Source organism: Lonchura striata, chromosome 32 (assembly GCF_050655825.1).
Source record: "Lonchura striata isolate lonStrDom1 chromosome 32, ASM5065582v1, whole genome shotgun sequence".
Classification (NCBI taxonomy): Eukaryota; Metazoa; Chordata; class Aves; order Passeriformes; family Estrildidae; genus Lonchura; species Lonchura striata.
In genome coordinates, this window is record NC_140734.1 from 7,377,236 (window position 1) to 7,392,348 (window position 15,113).

Sequence of the window (15,113 nt, forward strand, 5' to 3'; positions counted from 1 at the left end):
TTTTGGTGGTGGAAAACGCCGGTTTTAGTGGTGGAAAGTGCCGTTTTTCCACGAAACCCGCCCGAAACGGGGCATTTCCCGCCCCGCGGAGGGCGGGAGCGGCGCTGAGGGGACAGAAAGGGCGGGACGCCAGGGGGCGGGGCCGGTGGCGCGCAGCCAATCAGCGGCGGCGGCGGCGCGGCGGGGGCGGGGCCCGCGGCAGCGGGAAGATGGCGGCGGGCGGCGGCCCCGGCGGAGGCCCCGGGGCCCGCAGAGGCAGCGCGGGCCGGGACGCGGAGGCCGAGGTTTGGTGCCGGCGGGTGCGGGAGTTGGTGAGCGCGGTTCCCGCCAACCGGCTCTGCTTCGAGTGCGGCCAGCGCGGCGTCACCTACGTGGACATCAGCGTGGGCAGCCTCGTGTGCACCGGCTGTTCGGGGGCGCTGTGAGCGGGGCGGGGCCGCGGAAGGGGGCGGGCTCATGCAAATTTAACGCGGTGGGCGGGGCCGCGTCGATTCGCGGTGGCCAATGGGGGCGGGGCTTAGCGGGAGGGGCGGGGCTCATGTAAATTTAACGTGGTGGGCGGGGCTTAGCGGGAGGGGCGGGGTCATGCAAATTGAGCGCGGTGGGCGGGGCTTAGCGGGAGGGGGCGTGGCCGCGGCACGCGGCTTCACATGCTCGGGGTGTTTTTTGAGGGAAAAACCTCAAATTTTGGGTGTTTGTGGGCGTGATGGGGGCGCTGACCGCCAGAATCCCTCCCCAGGCGGGGACTGAACCCCCCACACCGCGTCAAGTCCATCTCCATGACGACGTTCAGCGAGGCCGAGGTGCTGTTCCTGCAGGCGCGGGGCAATGAGGTGAGGGAGGGGAAATCAGGTGAGGGAGGGGAAATCAGGTGAGGGAGGGGAAAGCAGGTGAGGGAGGGGAAATCGGGTAAGGGAAGGGAAATCGGGTGAGGGAGGGGAATTTAGGTGAGGGAGGGGAAATGGGGTGAGGGAGGGGAAATCAGGTGAGGGAGGGGAAATCTGGTGAGGGAGGGGAAAGCAGGTGAGGGAGGGGAAATCAGGTAAGGGAGGGGAATTTAGGTGAGGGAGGGGAAATTGGGTAAGGGAGGGGAAATCGGGTGAGGGAGGGGAAATGGAGTGAGGGAGGGGAAATCAGGTGAGGGAGGGGAAATCAGGTAAGGGAGGGGAAATCGGGTGAGGGAGGGGAATTTAGGTGAGGGAGGGGAAATTGGGGAAGGGAGCGGCTGCGGGTATTTTGCTCTCTCTGTCCTGTCCTGCTCTGTCCATCCCACCCTTCCCTCTCCATCCCACCCTTCCCGCATCCCCACATCCCCTCCCCGTCCCCCCCAGGCCTGCAGGCGGGTCTGGCTCGGCACCTTCGACCCCCGGGCGTCGCTGCCGCCCGACTCCCGTGACCCCCAGAAGCTGAAGGAGTTCCTGCAGGAGAAATACGAGAGGAAGCGGTGGTAGGAGAGGGGCTGGGGGCGCCTGCGGGGCGGGCAGCCGGGCTGGGGTCTCTCAGCCGGTGGTTTATGGCAGGTACGTGGCGCCGGAACCGCCGAAACCGCCCCGGAGCGCCGCGGCAGAGCCCCCCCGGCCCCTCCGCGGGGACGCAGCCCCGCTGCCCCAGGTGGGACCGGGGGGCTCTGGGGGCTCTGGGGGGCTCTGGGGGGCACAGGTGGGGGAGATCACCGCCCCCTGACCTCCGGGTGCCCCCCCAGCGCCCCCCCCAGCCGGCCCCAAAGGCCGGCACCGACCTCCTGGCCGACATCGGGGGGGACCCCTTCGCCTGCCCGGCCCCTGCGCCCGAATTCGCCGCCTTCCCCGGTGAGTGGGGGCTCAGGGGGGCTCTGAGGGGCTCCCCGTGGAGCACGGGGGTCTCCCGGGGGGCCGGGGACCCCCGAGTGAGCCCAGCCCTGTCCCCAGGCCCGGCCCCACCCCGCTCTGCCTTCCCCAGTTCCGATGCCTTCGGCACCACCAGCACTGGAGCAGCGACCTTTGGGGGGGCTGTGCCCCCCTTCCACGTCCCACCCACCCCCACAGGTACCCAGGGACCCCCCAGGACTCTGGAGACCCTCCTTGGGAGGGGCTTGGGGGTCCCCCATATCCTGGGGACACCTGGGGTTGATGGGCAGGGGGGAGCTGGGGTCTCCCCATCCCCGTGGGGTTTTGGGGAGGGGGCCGGGGGGTCCCACCACGGCTCCTCTGGGGCCAGTGGGGAAGGATTTGGTGGCAATCTGAGGGGCCTAGAATTTCTGGGGAGGGGGGAAGGAATTTTGGGTCCCCTCCCACCCAGAATTAACATGAACCCCATTTCTGTTGAGCATTACGGGGGAGGGTTTTGGGGGTCTCTGTTACTCTCGGGGGTCCCAGGAGTTTTTGGGAACCTGTGCCCACCCTCCCAGGCTGCACCAACCCCTTCACGACCCCCAGACCCTCCAGGAACCCCTTCCAGAGCAGCAGCCCTGGTGAGTGACCCCCAGACCCCCCCAGTTCCCCAGCCAGGTGGGTCTGGGGGTCCCAATTCCATGTCCCCTCATTTAGGAGCTGCTTTCACCTCTCCTCCCGTTCCTGGGGGCTTCCCCAGCCCCTTCCAGGCTGACGGTAAGAGCTGGGGGTGTTAAAAATGTTGAATTATATAAATATATGTATTTATATATAAACTGCCCAGCCACCCACTGACCCCTCCCCATTCCCCCCCCACGCAGGGTCGCCTTTCGGTGGGTTCAACGTTGCCAAAGCTTCCACCAACCCCTTCGTGGTGAGCACCGGGGGGCTATGGGGGGGTCCCGAGCCCCCTTTTTGTGCCGCTGACCCCCTCGGTGCCCCCCCAGACCCTCCCGACCCCGGCAGTGCCGCTCGGCCTCAGGCACCGGACCACCAACCCCTTCCTATGACCGCCGCTGCTCCGCCTCTCCCGCCGGGACCAGGTTTTATTGTCGTTTCCGGAGATTTATGGCGATATTTAATGTATAAATTCGATAGAAACGGCGTACCCTCACTAAAGATGGCGGCCGCGGTGACGCCGCTCCTCACGGCTTTGCCCTCGGCAAAGATGGCGCCCCCATAGATCCTTACGTGCCCTCAGCCAATATGGCGGCAGGGGCATCGCCGCTGAGGGCACGGCCGTGGCGGCTTGCCCTCAACAAAGATGGCGGCGAACCCGCAATTAACGGCGGCACCGGGGAATTAACGGGGAGGGGGGAAGGGAATTAATTAACGGGGGCACCGGCGGGGGGACACCCCCAGCCCCCCGCGCGGGGCCCTGGCCGGGGTCGGCTCCTCCCGCACCTGCTGGGGAAGGGCGGAATTAGCGAGGGGGGATTTGGGGAGTGCGGGGCGGGGGGGCAGCGCAGCAGAGCTGGAGCGGGGGCGTCCCCTTTTTGGGCAGAGAAAGGGCGAAAACGGACAAAAAACGGACAAAAACGGAGAAAAACGGACAAAAAGCTGAGCAGTGGCAGCAGGAGAGGGGCAGCACTGAACCCCCCCCTCCCAGGTTTTGGTCTCAGCCGGTGACCGGAGTGTCACAAAGGGACAGGGATGTACCAAGTGCAATTTTGCGGGGGATTTCCATACTCGGAGAAAAAAAAAAATCATTATTTTGCAGTAATTAGAGTGACAACCGCGTAATAGTTAAATATAATAATTTTAATAATAATTAATTACAATAAATTTTGGTCATCTGCATTTTTACGTCCCGCTGTCATAATTAAGTCGCAATTAACTGTAATAATTAACTTAATACGCTCACAGTCCTGTATGACAACTCAATAATAGTGAGAAATCATAATAATAATAAATCTCATAATAATAGCTCATCATAATTAATTATAATAATATGAATAATTATGGTCACACCCCCCGGGGGGGACAAAAGGGGTTCAGCCCCTCCCCCTTCCCTGCCTCAGTTTCCCCAGCGTTAAGGCACAAGACAAGAAGGGGGAGGGGAAGGAAAGGTGCAAAGGCGGGACCCCCCCCACCTCACAGGGGTTTGGGGGGTTCCCCCGGGGGTCTGGGGGGGCTCCCCGGGGTTTTGGGGGTCCCTCAGCAGCCAAAGAGCGCGCGGTGGGCGGCGACGAGCAGCGCCATGAGGAGGCCGTAGAAGAGGGCGAAGAGCAGCCCGGGGGGGGGGCGCCGGGGGTGGGGGGGCTTCACCTGGCAGGGGGGGCAGGGGGGGCAGGGGGGGACCCCGCGTCAGCCGTGGGAGACGCAGGAACCCCCCCAAAATCAACCTCCCCCCCACAGAACAGTACCTCGGGGACCCCCGAGCCGTGGCGGGGCGGCGATGGCGGCGTCCGGCGGGCGCTGGGGGGGCCCTGGGGGGCAAAATGGGGGTGCGGGGGGGGTTTGGGGGGTGTTCATTGGGGTTATGTGGGTATCAGGGGCTAAAAAAGGGATTTTGGGGTGTTTAGTGGGGTTATATGGGGTGTCGGGCTAAAAAACTGATTTTAGGGGTGTTTATTTGGGTTATGTGGGGTGTCAGGGGCTAAAAAACTGATTTTAGGGGTGTTTATTTGGGTTATGTGGGTATCAGGGGCTAAAAAAGGGATTTTGGGGTGTTTATTGGGGTTATGTGGGTGCCTGGGGCTAAAAAAGGGGATTTTGGGGGCTGTTTTGGGGTTCAGGGGGGTGTTCAGCGGGATGTTTTGGATTCAGCTGGGTGTTTTGGGGTCCGGCGGGGTGTTTGGGGCTGTTTTGGGGTTCAGGGGTGTTTTTGGGGCTGTTTTTGGGCTGTTTTGGGGCTCAGGGCTGTTTTTGGGGTGGTTTTGGGGTCCCAGGGTGTTTTGGGAGGTGTCTGGGGGCTGTTTCGGGGTCCCGGGGGTGGTTTTGGGGTCCCAGGGGTGGTTTTGGGAAGTGTCTGGGGGCTGTTTTGGGGTCCCAGGGGTGGTTTTGGGGTCCCGGGGGTGGTTTTGGGAGGTGTCTGGGGGCTGTTTGGGGTCCCGGGGGTGGTTTTGGGGGCTGTTTTGGGGTCCCAGGGGTGGTTTTGGGGTCCCGGGGGTGGTTTTGGGAGGTGTCTGGGGGCTGTTTGGGGTCCCGGGGGTGGTTTTGGGGGCTGTTTCGGGGTCCCGGGGGTGGTTTTGGGGGCTGTTTCGGGGTCCTGGGGGCAGTTCTGGGGTCCCGGGGCTGGTTTTGGGGGCTGTTTTGGGGTCCCAGGGGTGGTTTTGGGGTCCCGGGGGTGGTTTTGGGAGGTGTCTGGGGGCTGTTTCGGGGTCCCAGGGGTGGTTTTGGGGTCCCGGGGCTGGTTTTGGGGCTGTTTTGGGGTCCCGGGGGTGGTTTTGGGAGGTGTCTGGGGGCTGTTTCGGGGTCCCGGGGGTGGTTTTGGGGTCCCAGGGGTGGTTTTGGGGGCTGTTTCGGGGTCCCGGGGGCGGTTTTGGGGTCCCGGGGCTGGTTTTGGGGGCTGTTTCGGGGTCCCGGGGCTGGTTTTGGGGGCTGTTTCGGGGTCCCGGGGGCAGTTTTGGGGTCCCGGGGCTGGTTTTGGGGGCTGTTTTGGGGTCCTGGGGGCAGTTTTGGGGTCCCAGGGGTGGTTTTGGGGGCTGTTTCGGGGTCCCGGGGGCGGTTTTGGGGTCCCGGGAGTGGTTTTGGGGGCTGTTTCGGGGTCCCGGGGGCGGTTTTGGGGTCCAGGGCAGTTTTTGGGGCCGCTCTCACCGCCCAGGGCCGCAGCCGGGCCGCCACCCGGCCCAGCAGCTCCGAGTCCCCGAGCTCCTCCGGGAGCCGCAGCTGCAGCAGCGCCTCGAGGCTCTGTGGGGGCACAGCGGGGACCCCCAGACCGGGTCCGGGGGGGAACAGACCCCAAAACCCCCCAAAACAACACGGGGAGGGGAGGGGAAGGGAGGGGGGCATTACCTGGCGCACCTCGGTGATCAGCTGGTCAGGGTCCGGGGGGGCTGCGGGCACATTTGGGGGTCACAGGGGAGATTTGGGGGTCACAGGGGAGATTTGGGGGTCACAGGGGAGGTTTGGGGGTCACAGGGGGGGGCTGTGCCCTACCTGGCTTGGTGGCACTGCGGGGAGAGGAGGAGGAGGAAGAGGAGCGGGGGGTGAGGCAGGCGCTGGGTTCTGGGGGGCTGCAGGGGGGGTCGGGGGCTCCCTCGGGGCCCTGGGGGAGGCAGGACAATTAAGAGTGCTGTTAATGAGGGCTGAGCCGGGGGCAAAGGGTAACCAGAGCGGCGCTAATTAGGGCTGAGCCTAACGAGGTTCTCACCAGCAGCAGCAGCGCCGAGGTCTGCGGGGGTCTCTGGGGAGGGGTCCTGGGGGGGGTGAGAGCAGCCAGGGCCCAGCCCTTGTCCCCTGTGGCACCCCCGTTCCTGACCCCGGTCCCAGCGCCCCAAATCCACCCAAAGCACCCCAAATCCACCCCCAACGTCCAAAATTCACCCCCAGAACCCCAAATCTACCCCCAGCGCCCCAAATCCACCCCCAGCACCCCAAATCCACCCCCAATCCCTGTCCCAGTCTCCCCATCAATCCCCATCCCCGATTTCCAGCCCCAAACCCATCACCCCTGTCCCATTTCCCAGTGCCAGTCCCCAGTTCCCATTTCCCAGTCCCCATTCCCAGTTTCCCATCCCCATTCCCACTTTCCCAGCCCCAGACCCCCCGTACCTGTCCCGGCTCCTCTCCCTCTCTCTCTCCATCCACACCTCCAGGTTCTGGGGGCGTCTCCGGGGCGCGGGGACCACCCTGCAGGCACAGGGGGGCTCAGACCCCCCCCAGACCCCTCTCCGAGCCCCCAGACCCCCCAGCCCCTCACCTGATACCCTCGGGGGTGTCACCTCGTGGGCTCTGGCCCTGCTGCTCCTGGGGGACAAAGGGGGGCCCAGGATTTGGGGGGGATCCCCAAAACTTGGGCATCGGGGAGGGCTGGGGGGTGGCATCACCTCGGGCGAGGGCTCCTCCTCCAGCTGCTCCGGGTCGCTGTCACCAGCTGTGGGGACAAGGGGGGTGATGGGGGTCCCCAGGATGTGACGGGGGGTCCCGGGGGGCTTTGGGGGTCCCACTCCCCTCACCTGCTCCGCCGCGTGTCTCCCTGTGCTGCCGGGACGGCTCCGAGGACTCATCTGTGGACTGCCAAAGGGGGTGTGAGGTGGGGGGAGTAATGGGGGACACCCCAGATCCCCCCTGTGCCCCCCAAATCCCACCTCGTTCCCTGACCAGCGCTTGCTGCCGCTGTCCACGCTGTGGAAGCCGGAGTCCAGCCCGCCCCGCTGCCGGAGGGGACACGGCTCGTCCGGGGGGCTGCAGGGGGGAGAACGGCGCTCAGAGACCCCCAAAAAACCCCAAAACAGCGGGGACCCCCCTCTTCCAGCCCCCCTTTACCACGCTGGGGGAGGATGGGCGGCAGCCTCGGCTTCCAGGTACTTGAAGATGTGGACTTTGCCCTTCAGGCAGATCTGGGGGGGCACAGAGGGGTCAGCTGGAGTTTTTGGGGGGTCGGGGGGATCCCCCGGGCCCCCCTCACCTGGGCGGGGGGGAACTGGAGGGGGTTGTTGTCCGCCAGCAGGACTTGGAGGTGCCGGAGCCGCCGGAAACAGCGCGGGATCGCGACCACCCGGTTGCAGGAGAAATCCAGCCGGACCAGCGGCAGTTCCGAGAGCTCTGCCGGGAGCGGGGGGACACGGACACGCGGGGATCCACACGGGGATCGATGGAACCCTCCCGAAGCGGCGGGACCCCTCCGCAGAGCCCCGACCCACCTTCGGGCAGCACCGCCAGCTGGTTCCGCCGCACGCTCAGGTCCCGCAGCGCCCGCAGCTGCCCCAGCCCCGGCGGCAGCGCCCGCAGCCGGTTACAGCCGACGTCCTGCGGGGCGAGACGGGGCTCAGCGGGGCTCGGCGGGGCTCGCGGGGGCCCGGGCCGGCCCCGGCGCTCACCAGCTGGCGCAGCGTCCGCAGGGCGCCCAGGTTGGGCGGCAGCCGCGCCAGGCGGTTGTTGCTGGCGTTGAGGACGCGCAGCGGCAGCAGGCACAGGCAGGCGGGCAGCGAGCTCAGCTGGTTGCGGCTGCGGGGGCACACGGCGCGGTCAGGGGCGCTGCCGGGCACCCCGCGGTCACCGGCGGGGCCGGGGCGTACCTGAGGTCCAGGTGAGCCAGGGAGTGCAGGTTGGCGATGGCCGGGGGCACGCTGCGCAGGCAGTTGTGGTACAGGCTCAGCGCCTCCAGCGAGACCAGGCGGCAGGCGGCCTCCGGCACCTCCCCGAAGCGGTTCCGGGACAGGTCTGGAGGGACGAGGGCGAGCCGGGGAAGGTGTGGGACACGTAGGGACATTCTCGGGGGGACAGCAGATCTCCGGGGATAGGGAACGACAGGCTCAAAGCAGCTCAGGGAAGGGGGCTGAGGACGCGGATCCCCGGGGACGGGGCAGCGGATGGACCCCGAGCCGCCCGGCCGAACGCTGAACCCGCCGGACCGCCCGGACCAGGCGCCCCGGCTCGTCCCGTCCCGGCGCCTCCGGCACCGCCCGCGGGCCCCGGGAGGCACCGAGCGAGGCGGGGCAGCCTCCCCCGGGCGGGGGGAACACCCCCAGCCGCGCCGGGCTGCGGGAAGGGTCGGGGATTCCACCCCGGGGCCGCGGCCTCACCGGCCTGTGTGGTGTCGCTGAGGTCCCAGCGCCGCGCCGCCGCCGCCGGGAAGGCGCGCAGCCGCCGGCCGGCCAGACTGAGCGTGCCGGAGGCTTCTGCTTCTTCCAGGGCGCGCTCGGTGCCGGCTCCTCCGGGCAGGCGGCCCAGCGGCGGCGGCGGCTCAGCCGGGACGGCCCCCGCCGCCCCCGCGGCCATGGCGGCCCCGGAGCTCCGCTCGCCGCGGCCGCCGCTGCCCGACTGAGCCGCGGCCGCTTCCGGACCCCGCCGCGGGGGCGGGGCCAGAGCGACAGCCAATCAGAGCAAGGTACGCGCGGGGAGGCGGCGAATCGGAGGGGTTACGGAAGTTCGCCCTTTGATTGATAGGTATTTTAAGCCAATCATCATCAAGAGTACGGTATCTGCTGCAGAACCGCAGCCAGTCACAGCTCAAGCACAATCTCCACCAATCGTGAGCGAGAACAGGGAGCGCGTTGCCTGGCAACGCGCACGAAAATGTTGGCGGCACCAGCCAATCGAAACGCAGATTGACGTGCTGCCAAGCCAATCGCGTTGGACGCAACCGCGGGATTATAATACTGGGGGGCGTGGCGGCTCCACCAATCAGGAGTTACTTACAGCAATGATTGACAGGCGGGGAAGGGCGGGAGGCCGCGCCCCCGGCCCTTCAGCCCCGCCCACCGCCCCTCTTAAAGGAGCCGCACCATTTAAAGGGGAGGTCCGGGGGGTCCCGTTTTGGGGGGCCCCCCTTGGGTACGGGGCGCGGGGGGCTCCCCCCAGAACCTTCGCGCGCACGCAGGGCGGGCTCCCCCCCAGAACCGTGGCGGACACGCTCCATCTCTGCACCCTTTATTTGCGAACGCGCGGGGGGCGCCCCCCCGGCGTGGGGCGGGGGTCTCAGGGGGACCCCCGGCACGGCCGCTTGCTGAGGTTCCCCAAAAGCTGCTGCTGCTGCGGGCGGTAGGGCACCACGAAGGCGTCGGGGGGCAGCAGGGCCGCCCCGTCCGCCCCCAGCCGCCCCATCAGGACGTAGCTGGAGCCTGGAAGGGATTTGGGGAGGGGGCGTCAGGAGCTGGGCGGGGGGCGGGCGCGGAGACCCCCGCGGGCGCCCCCCGGGCACACGCACCTTTCTTGAGCGCGGGGCAGGGCCGGCAGGGCAGCTGCAGGCGCAGCGCGGCGCCCTTGGCCGCCTGCGGGACCCCCAGGCCCCCCGACTTGTAGAGGGCGAGCACGGAGACCACCGCCCAGCCCGGCTCCTGCGGCGGCCCCCGCGACACCGACTTCACCGTCCCCGTCAGCACTGCGGGCACAGGAACGGGGCGGGGGTCAGGCACCCCAAAACCTCCGACACCCCCGCGGCCGGGGGGTTCGGGGGTGCCCGGGCTCCACTCCGTGCCTCAGTTTCCCCCTGGAGGTTTCGGGGAGCTCCCGGGGGATTCTCACCGAAGTCGCTGCTGCAGAAGTTGCTCTGGAGGGTCCCGGCGCGGCGGCAGCGCTGGGGGCAGGGGGCGGCCGTGGGGGGGCTGGGGGGCGGCTTCCCCTTGCCCCCCCCCCGGGGCTTCTGGGCGGGGGTCTCGGGGGCGCTGCCCCGCTCCCGCAGCGTGTAGGTGGCCGAGAAGCCGTCGGCGGTGACGCTCAGGTCCGACACGAACTGCACCAGCAGCTCCGGGGAGCTGGACACGATGGGGCTGGGGGGCACCGGGGGGCACCGGGGGTCAGGGGGGCACCGGGGGGGGTCCCAGGTGGGTTTTTTGGGAGTCTCAGATGGGTTTGGAGGGGTCTCAGGGGGGTTTGGGGGGGTCTCAGGGGGGTATGGGGCGGTGCCGGGTGGGTTTGAGGGGGTCCCAGGTGGGTTTGGGGGGTGCTCAGGGGGTCCGGATCCCTATCAGGGTGGTTTGGGGGGGTTCAGGGTGAGTTTGGGGGGGTCCCGGGGGGGTTTGGGGCGGTCCCAGGGGAGTTTTGAGGGTGCTCAGGGGGTCCGGATCCCTATCAGGGTGGTTTGGGGGGGCTCAGGGTGGGTTGGGGGGGGCTCGGGTGGGTTTGGGGGGCCTCGGGGTGGTTTGGGGGGCTCAGGATGAGTTTGGGGGGGTCCCGGGGGGGTTTGGGGCGGTCCCAGGGGAGTTTTGAGGGTGCTCAGGGGGTCCGGATCCCTGTCGTGGCGGTTTGGGGGGGCTCAGCGTGGGTTTGGGGGGGCTCAGGGTGGTTTGGGGGGTTCAGGGTGAGTTTGGGGGGGTCCCGGGGGGGGTTTGGGGCGGTCCCAGGGGAGTTTTGAGGGTGCTCAGGGGGTCCGGATCCCTGTCGTGGCGGTTTGGGGGGGCTCAGGGTGGGTTTGGGGGGGCTCGGGGTGGGTTTGGGGGGGTTCAGGGTGAGTTTGGGGGGGTCCCGGGGGGGTTTGGGGCGGTCCCGGGGGGGTTTGGGGCGGTCCCAGGGGAGTTTTGAGGGTGCTCAGGGGGTCCGGATCCCTGTCGTGGCGGTTTGGGGGGGCTCAGGGTGGTTTGGGGGGGCTCAGGGTGAGTTTGGGGGGGCTCAGGGTGAGTTTGGGGGGGCTCAGGGTGGTTTGGGGGGGCTCGGGGTGGGTTTGGGGGGGTTCAGGGTGAGTTTGGGGGGGTCCCGGGGGGGTTTGGGGCGGTCCCAGGGGCGTTTTGAGGGTGCTCAGGGGGTCCGGATCCCTGTCGTGGCGGTTTGGGGGGGCTCAGGGTGGGTTTAGGAGTGATCGGGTGGGTTTGGGGGGCCCAGGCGGGGTTGGGGCAGGTTGTGGGGGGCTCGGCCGGGCCCGGGGGGGCTCACCCGGGGGTCTCCTCCCCGCAGAAGCGGCCGAGGCGCCGCGCGTCGTCCCGCGCCCCCCCCTCGAACACGGCCACGTAATCGTAGCGGCAGTGCGGGTCGGGCTCCACGTCGAACTTCCCGAACCGCAGCTCCACCACCTGCGCCCCCCACCCCAAACCGGGCTCAGACCCCCGGCCCCGCACCCCCCGCACCCCTCAACCCCTCCAGACCCCTCCCCAAATTCTCCCGAACCATCCCGCTCTCTCCTCACCCGCCCCCCAAAAGGATTTCTGACCTCCCCCAAATCCCTCCTCTCCCCCCACAAACCCCCCCAGGCTCACCCAGACCCCTCCCCAACATCTCCAAAACCTTCCTGACCCCCACCCCAATCCCCCAAATGCTCCTGACGCCTCCGAACGACCCCGGGCCCCCCAAACCTTGTCGGGGGGCGCCACGATGTGCCAGGAGCAGCTGATGCCGGGGGGATAATTCTCCTCCGGCCAGTTCGGGGTGCTCAGGCTCCCCTGGGGCTTCTCCAGGCGCCCGCCGCAGAACTGGTGCTCTGGGGGGCGGTGGGGTCACATTTTTGGGGGGCACAGACACGTTTGGACACCCCCCCCTTCCATCCCCACACCGCCGGCGTCTCCTCTCTGTCCCTGAAACCCCCAAAATTCGGGGGGAAGACTGGGGGGGGCTCCGCCAAAACCACCCTGGGACTGGGGGAGGAGATGGAATTTGGGGAGTGAGACCCCTCCCCGGAATGTTTTTTGTAAATTTGGGGGGGGGTCCATACTCACCGTCAAAATAGTGCCAGGACTCCCCGAAAAAATGGGGTTTATTAAAGACCCCCGAACGCCGCCGTCCCTGGGGGGGCCCTGCAAAAGGGTTGGGCTGGATTGGGGGGGTCCGGGGGTCTCCTCGGCGGTTTTGGGGCTGTCTCTGGGGTTTTCCGAGGGATTTTTGGTGGACACGGTGTTCCGTGTGGCTTTGGGGGGTCTCCATACGGATTTGGGGGTGTTCCAGAGGGTTTTGGGGTCTCCCTGCCCCCCTTTCCCCCTCAGCTTTTCCCTCCATTTTGTGCCACAGTTTCCTTCATTTTTTTCCTGACACTTTGCCCCATTTTTCCCTCTGGCTTTTCCCCTCCAACTTTTCCTTTCTTCTCACTCATTTTTCCTCTCAGTTTTTTGAAATTTTTCTTTTCAGTTTTCCCCCCTAATTTTTAAAATTTTTGTCTTATTTTTCTCCTTTTCCTTTCACGCTTTCCTCTCCTTTTCCCCTCACCTTTCCCCTCGGTTCTTCCTTTGCACTTTTCCCTCGTTTTCTCCTCACACTTTCCCCCCATTTCCTCTCCACCCTTTTCCATTTCTTCCTCACGCTTTTCCTTCATTTCCCTGTTTTCTCCTCACACTTTCCCCCCATTTCCTCTCCACCCTTTTCCATTTCTTCCTCACGCTTTTCCTTCATTTCCCTGTTTTTGTTGTTTTTTTTTTCTTTTTCTCCCCTATTTTCCCCAATTTTCTCCTGTTTTCGGTTTCGCACCTTTCCCTCCTTTCCCATCCCCACTTTCTCCCCATTCCCACTGTTTCTCCTCACACTTCTCCCCATTTCACAGCTCCCCCCTCGCCGCTTTTCCCACCTCACTCCTGGAAGGGCTTTTGGCCTCGCAGCCCACGCGCTTTTGGGGGGTCTCCGTGGGAGTTTGGGGTCTCCACAAGACTTTGAGGCCGCTCCTGCAGGGTTTTGGAGTTCTCCTCACTTCCAGGGCTCTCTCTGGGTGGTTTTGGGGGCGTCCCCGCGGGATTCTCCCTGCTCCCCGCCGGCGGTGCTCCCTCCCCGCTGCTTTTATTTTTGGGGAGGGGGTCTCCCCCCGGCCCCTCTCTCACCCACCGTTGGTCGGGGGGCTGCCGGCGCTGAACCAGGCCAGGAAGCCCCTGCCGGCCGTGCCGCCGTCGCTCTCCATGTGCAGCCGGAGCCGGTTTTGGGGCGCCCGCAGGGCCCCCGGGCGGAAGGTGCCGCAGAAGCGCCCCAGGAGCGGCGCCCCGGGGCCGTGGCCCCCGAACACCGAGAGCGCGTCGAAGCGGCACAGCGGGTCCGGCTCCAGGTCGAAGACGCGGAAGGACAGGGTGGCCACCTGGCCCTCGGGGACCTGGGGGACACCGCGGGGTCAGCACCCGGCCGGGGGCAGCGGCAGGGGCCGGGGATTTGGGGACGTCGGGGTGGCACCACCTGGCCGGCCCTCAGGGAGCAGGGAGCACATCTGGAGTGTCACCAATGTCCCTCAGGTGACATTTTGGGGTGTCACCACATGTCCCTCAGATGACATTTTGGGGTGTCACCACCTGGCCGACCCTCAGGGAGCACATCTGGGGTGTCACCACATCTCCCTCAGATGACATTTTGGGGTGTCACCACATGTCCCTCAGATGACATTTTGGGGTGTCACCACCTGGCCGACCCTCAGGGAGCACATCTGGGGTGTCACCACATGTCCCTCAGATGACATTTTGGGGTGTCACCACATGTCCCTCAGATGACATTTTGGGGTGTCACCACCTGGCCGACCCTCAGGGAGCAGGGAGCACATCTGGGGTGTCACCACATGTCCCTCAGATGACATTTTGGGGTGTCACCACCCGGCCGGCCCTCAGGGAGCAGGGAGCACATCTGGGATGTCACCACATGTCCCGCAGATGACATTTTGGGGTGTCATCGCCTGTCCCTCACCCGTGTGGCACCGGGGGACACCGGGAGGGGGAGGAGCTGGGACGGCCGGGGGGAACCGCAGCGTTTTGGGGTGCCCCGGGGGTTTTGGGGTGCCGTACCGTGATGGTCCAGGTGCAGTTGCTGCCGGGGGGGTAATGCCGGGGGAAGCCCTCGCTGGCGATGAACCCCGACTCCCCGCGATGGTCCCCCCCGCACGGGAACACCGGCCTGGGGGGACACGGGGGGGTCACGAACGGGGGAAACCCGAGCCCGGGGGTCGCGGATCCCCGGAGAGGGGTCCCGGGCTGTTCCGGGGAGTCCTGGGGCACTCCCGGGGCTCGTGGCTCTGCACCGAGCAGCGGGAAGCTCCCGGTGCGCACGGGGGGGTCCCGTCCCGGGAATATCCCATTCCGGGAATATCCCATTCCGGGAATATCCCGTCCCGGGAATATCCCGCCCCGGGAACATCCCGCCCCGGGAATATCCCGTCCCGGTAATATCCCATTCCGGGAATATCCCGTCCCGGGAATATCCCGCCCCGGGAATATCCCGTCCCGGGAATATCCCATTCCGGGAATATCCCGCCCCGGGAATATCCCGCCCCGGGAATATCCCATTCCGGGAACATCCCGCCCCGGGAACATCCCGCCCCGGGCCAAGCCCTGCCCGGTGCCACGTTCGGGGGGAGGTCCCGTCGCGTTCCGGGGGACACCACCGAGCCATGTCCCGTCCCGGGGGTCCCGTGCGCTGCCGGGGGTGCCGTTACCTGCTGGCGTTGGGCCGGGGGCTGGGCTGGGGGCTCGGGGCCGGGTCCTGCCCCGCGGCCGGGCTCGGGCTGAGAGCCCCCAGCGCCCCGAGCAGCAGCAGCGGCAGCGGCGGCGGCCCGAGGCGGCTCATGGCGAGGCCGGGCAGGGGCGAAGGGGGCCGGAACGGGGCCGGGACCGGGCAAACGGGGCCGGGACCGGGGGCACGGAGAGGGATGGGGGGGCGGAATGAGCGGGAAGGGGCGTGGCCTGCTGATGACACGCCCAAAGGGCGGTGCCATATATAAACACACACCTATAATGGAAGGGGCGGAGACGCTGCTCG

At 66.8% G+C, this 15,113-nt stretch overlaps 3 protein-coding genes across 5 annotated transcripts; 1 reads left to right on the forward strand and 2 right to left on the reverse strand.

Moving 5' to 3' along the window:
- The first annotated feature begins 179 nt into the window (after window positions 1–179).
- Window positions 180–3,805, forward strand: AGFG2 (ArfGAP with FG repeats 2). 2 transcript variants are annotated; one of them, XM_085564217.1, is made up of 10 exons: window positions 180–421; window positions 740–833; window positions 1,332–1,447; window positions 1,521–1,611; window positions 1,703–1,808; window positions 1,939–2,024; window positions 2,387–2,449; window positions 2,526–2,585; window positions 2,690–2,742; window positions 2,816–3,805. In XM_085564217.1, coding segments are annotated over exons 1-10 (882 nt in total). In that variant the 5' UTR covers window positions 180–209; the 3' UTR covers window positions 2,817–3,805. The 2 variants fall into 2 exon arrangements, with proteins under 2 accessions (XP_085420343.1, XP_077645629.1); XM_077789503.2 differs by having other exon boundaries at window positions 185–421; window positions 1,908–2,024.
- On the reverse strand, window positions 2,924–8,806 carry LRCH4 (leucine rich repeats and calponin homology domain containing 4). The gene is made up of 17 exons (XM_085564214.1): window positions 8,558–8,806; window positions 8,051–8,195; window positions 7,853–7,979; window positions 7,676–7,781; window positions 7,441–7,577; window positions 7,299–7,372; window positions 7,121–7,217; window positions 6,989–7,046; window positions 6,860–6,906; window positions 6,733–6,779; window positions 6,585–6,662; window positions 6,184–6,229; window positions 5,970–6,078; window positions 5,826–5,866; window positions 5,628–5,720; window positions 4,235–4,297; window positions 2,924–4,136 (listed from the first exon to the last, which is right to left on the reverse strand). Exons 1-17 carry the CDS (start codon window positions 8,751–8,753, stop codon window positions 4,026–4,028), a joined length of 1,575 nt encoding a protein of 524 aa, XP_085420340.1. The 5' UTR covers window positions 8,754–8,806; the 3' UTR covers window positions 2,924–4,025.
- A 582-nt stretch (window positions 8,807–9,388) lies between these two features.
- Window positions 9,389–15,016, reverse strand: PCOLCE (procollagen C-endopeptidase enhancer). 2 transcript variants are annotated; one of them, XM_077789502.2, is made up of 8 exons: window positions 14,791–15,016; window positions 14,144–14,252; window positions 13,209–13,467; window positions 11,759–11,883; window positions 11,343–11,479; window positions 9,999–10,243; window positions 9,682–9,855; window positions 9,389–9,595 (listed from the first exon to the last, which is right to left on the reverse strand). In XM_077789502.2, exons 1-8 carry the CDS (start codon window positions 14,919–14,921, stop codon window positions 9,453–9,455), a joined length of 1,323 nt encoding a protein of 440 aa, XP_077645628.1. In that variant the 5' UTR covers window positions 14,922–15,016; the 3' UTR covers window positions 9,389–9,452. The 2 variants fall into 2 exon arrangements, with proteins under 2 accessions (XP_077645628.1, XP_085420342.1); XM_085564216.1 differs by lacking the exons at window positions 13,209–13,467; window positions 14,144–14,252; window positions 14,791–15,016 and adding an exon at window positions 12,119–13,178.
- Between the last annotated feature and the right edge of the window lie 97 nt (window positions 15,017–15,113).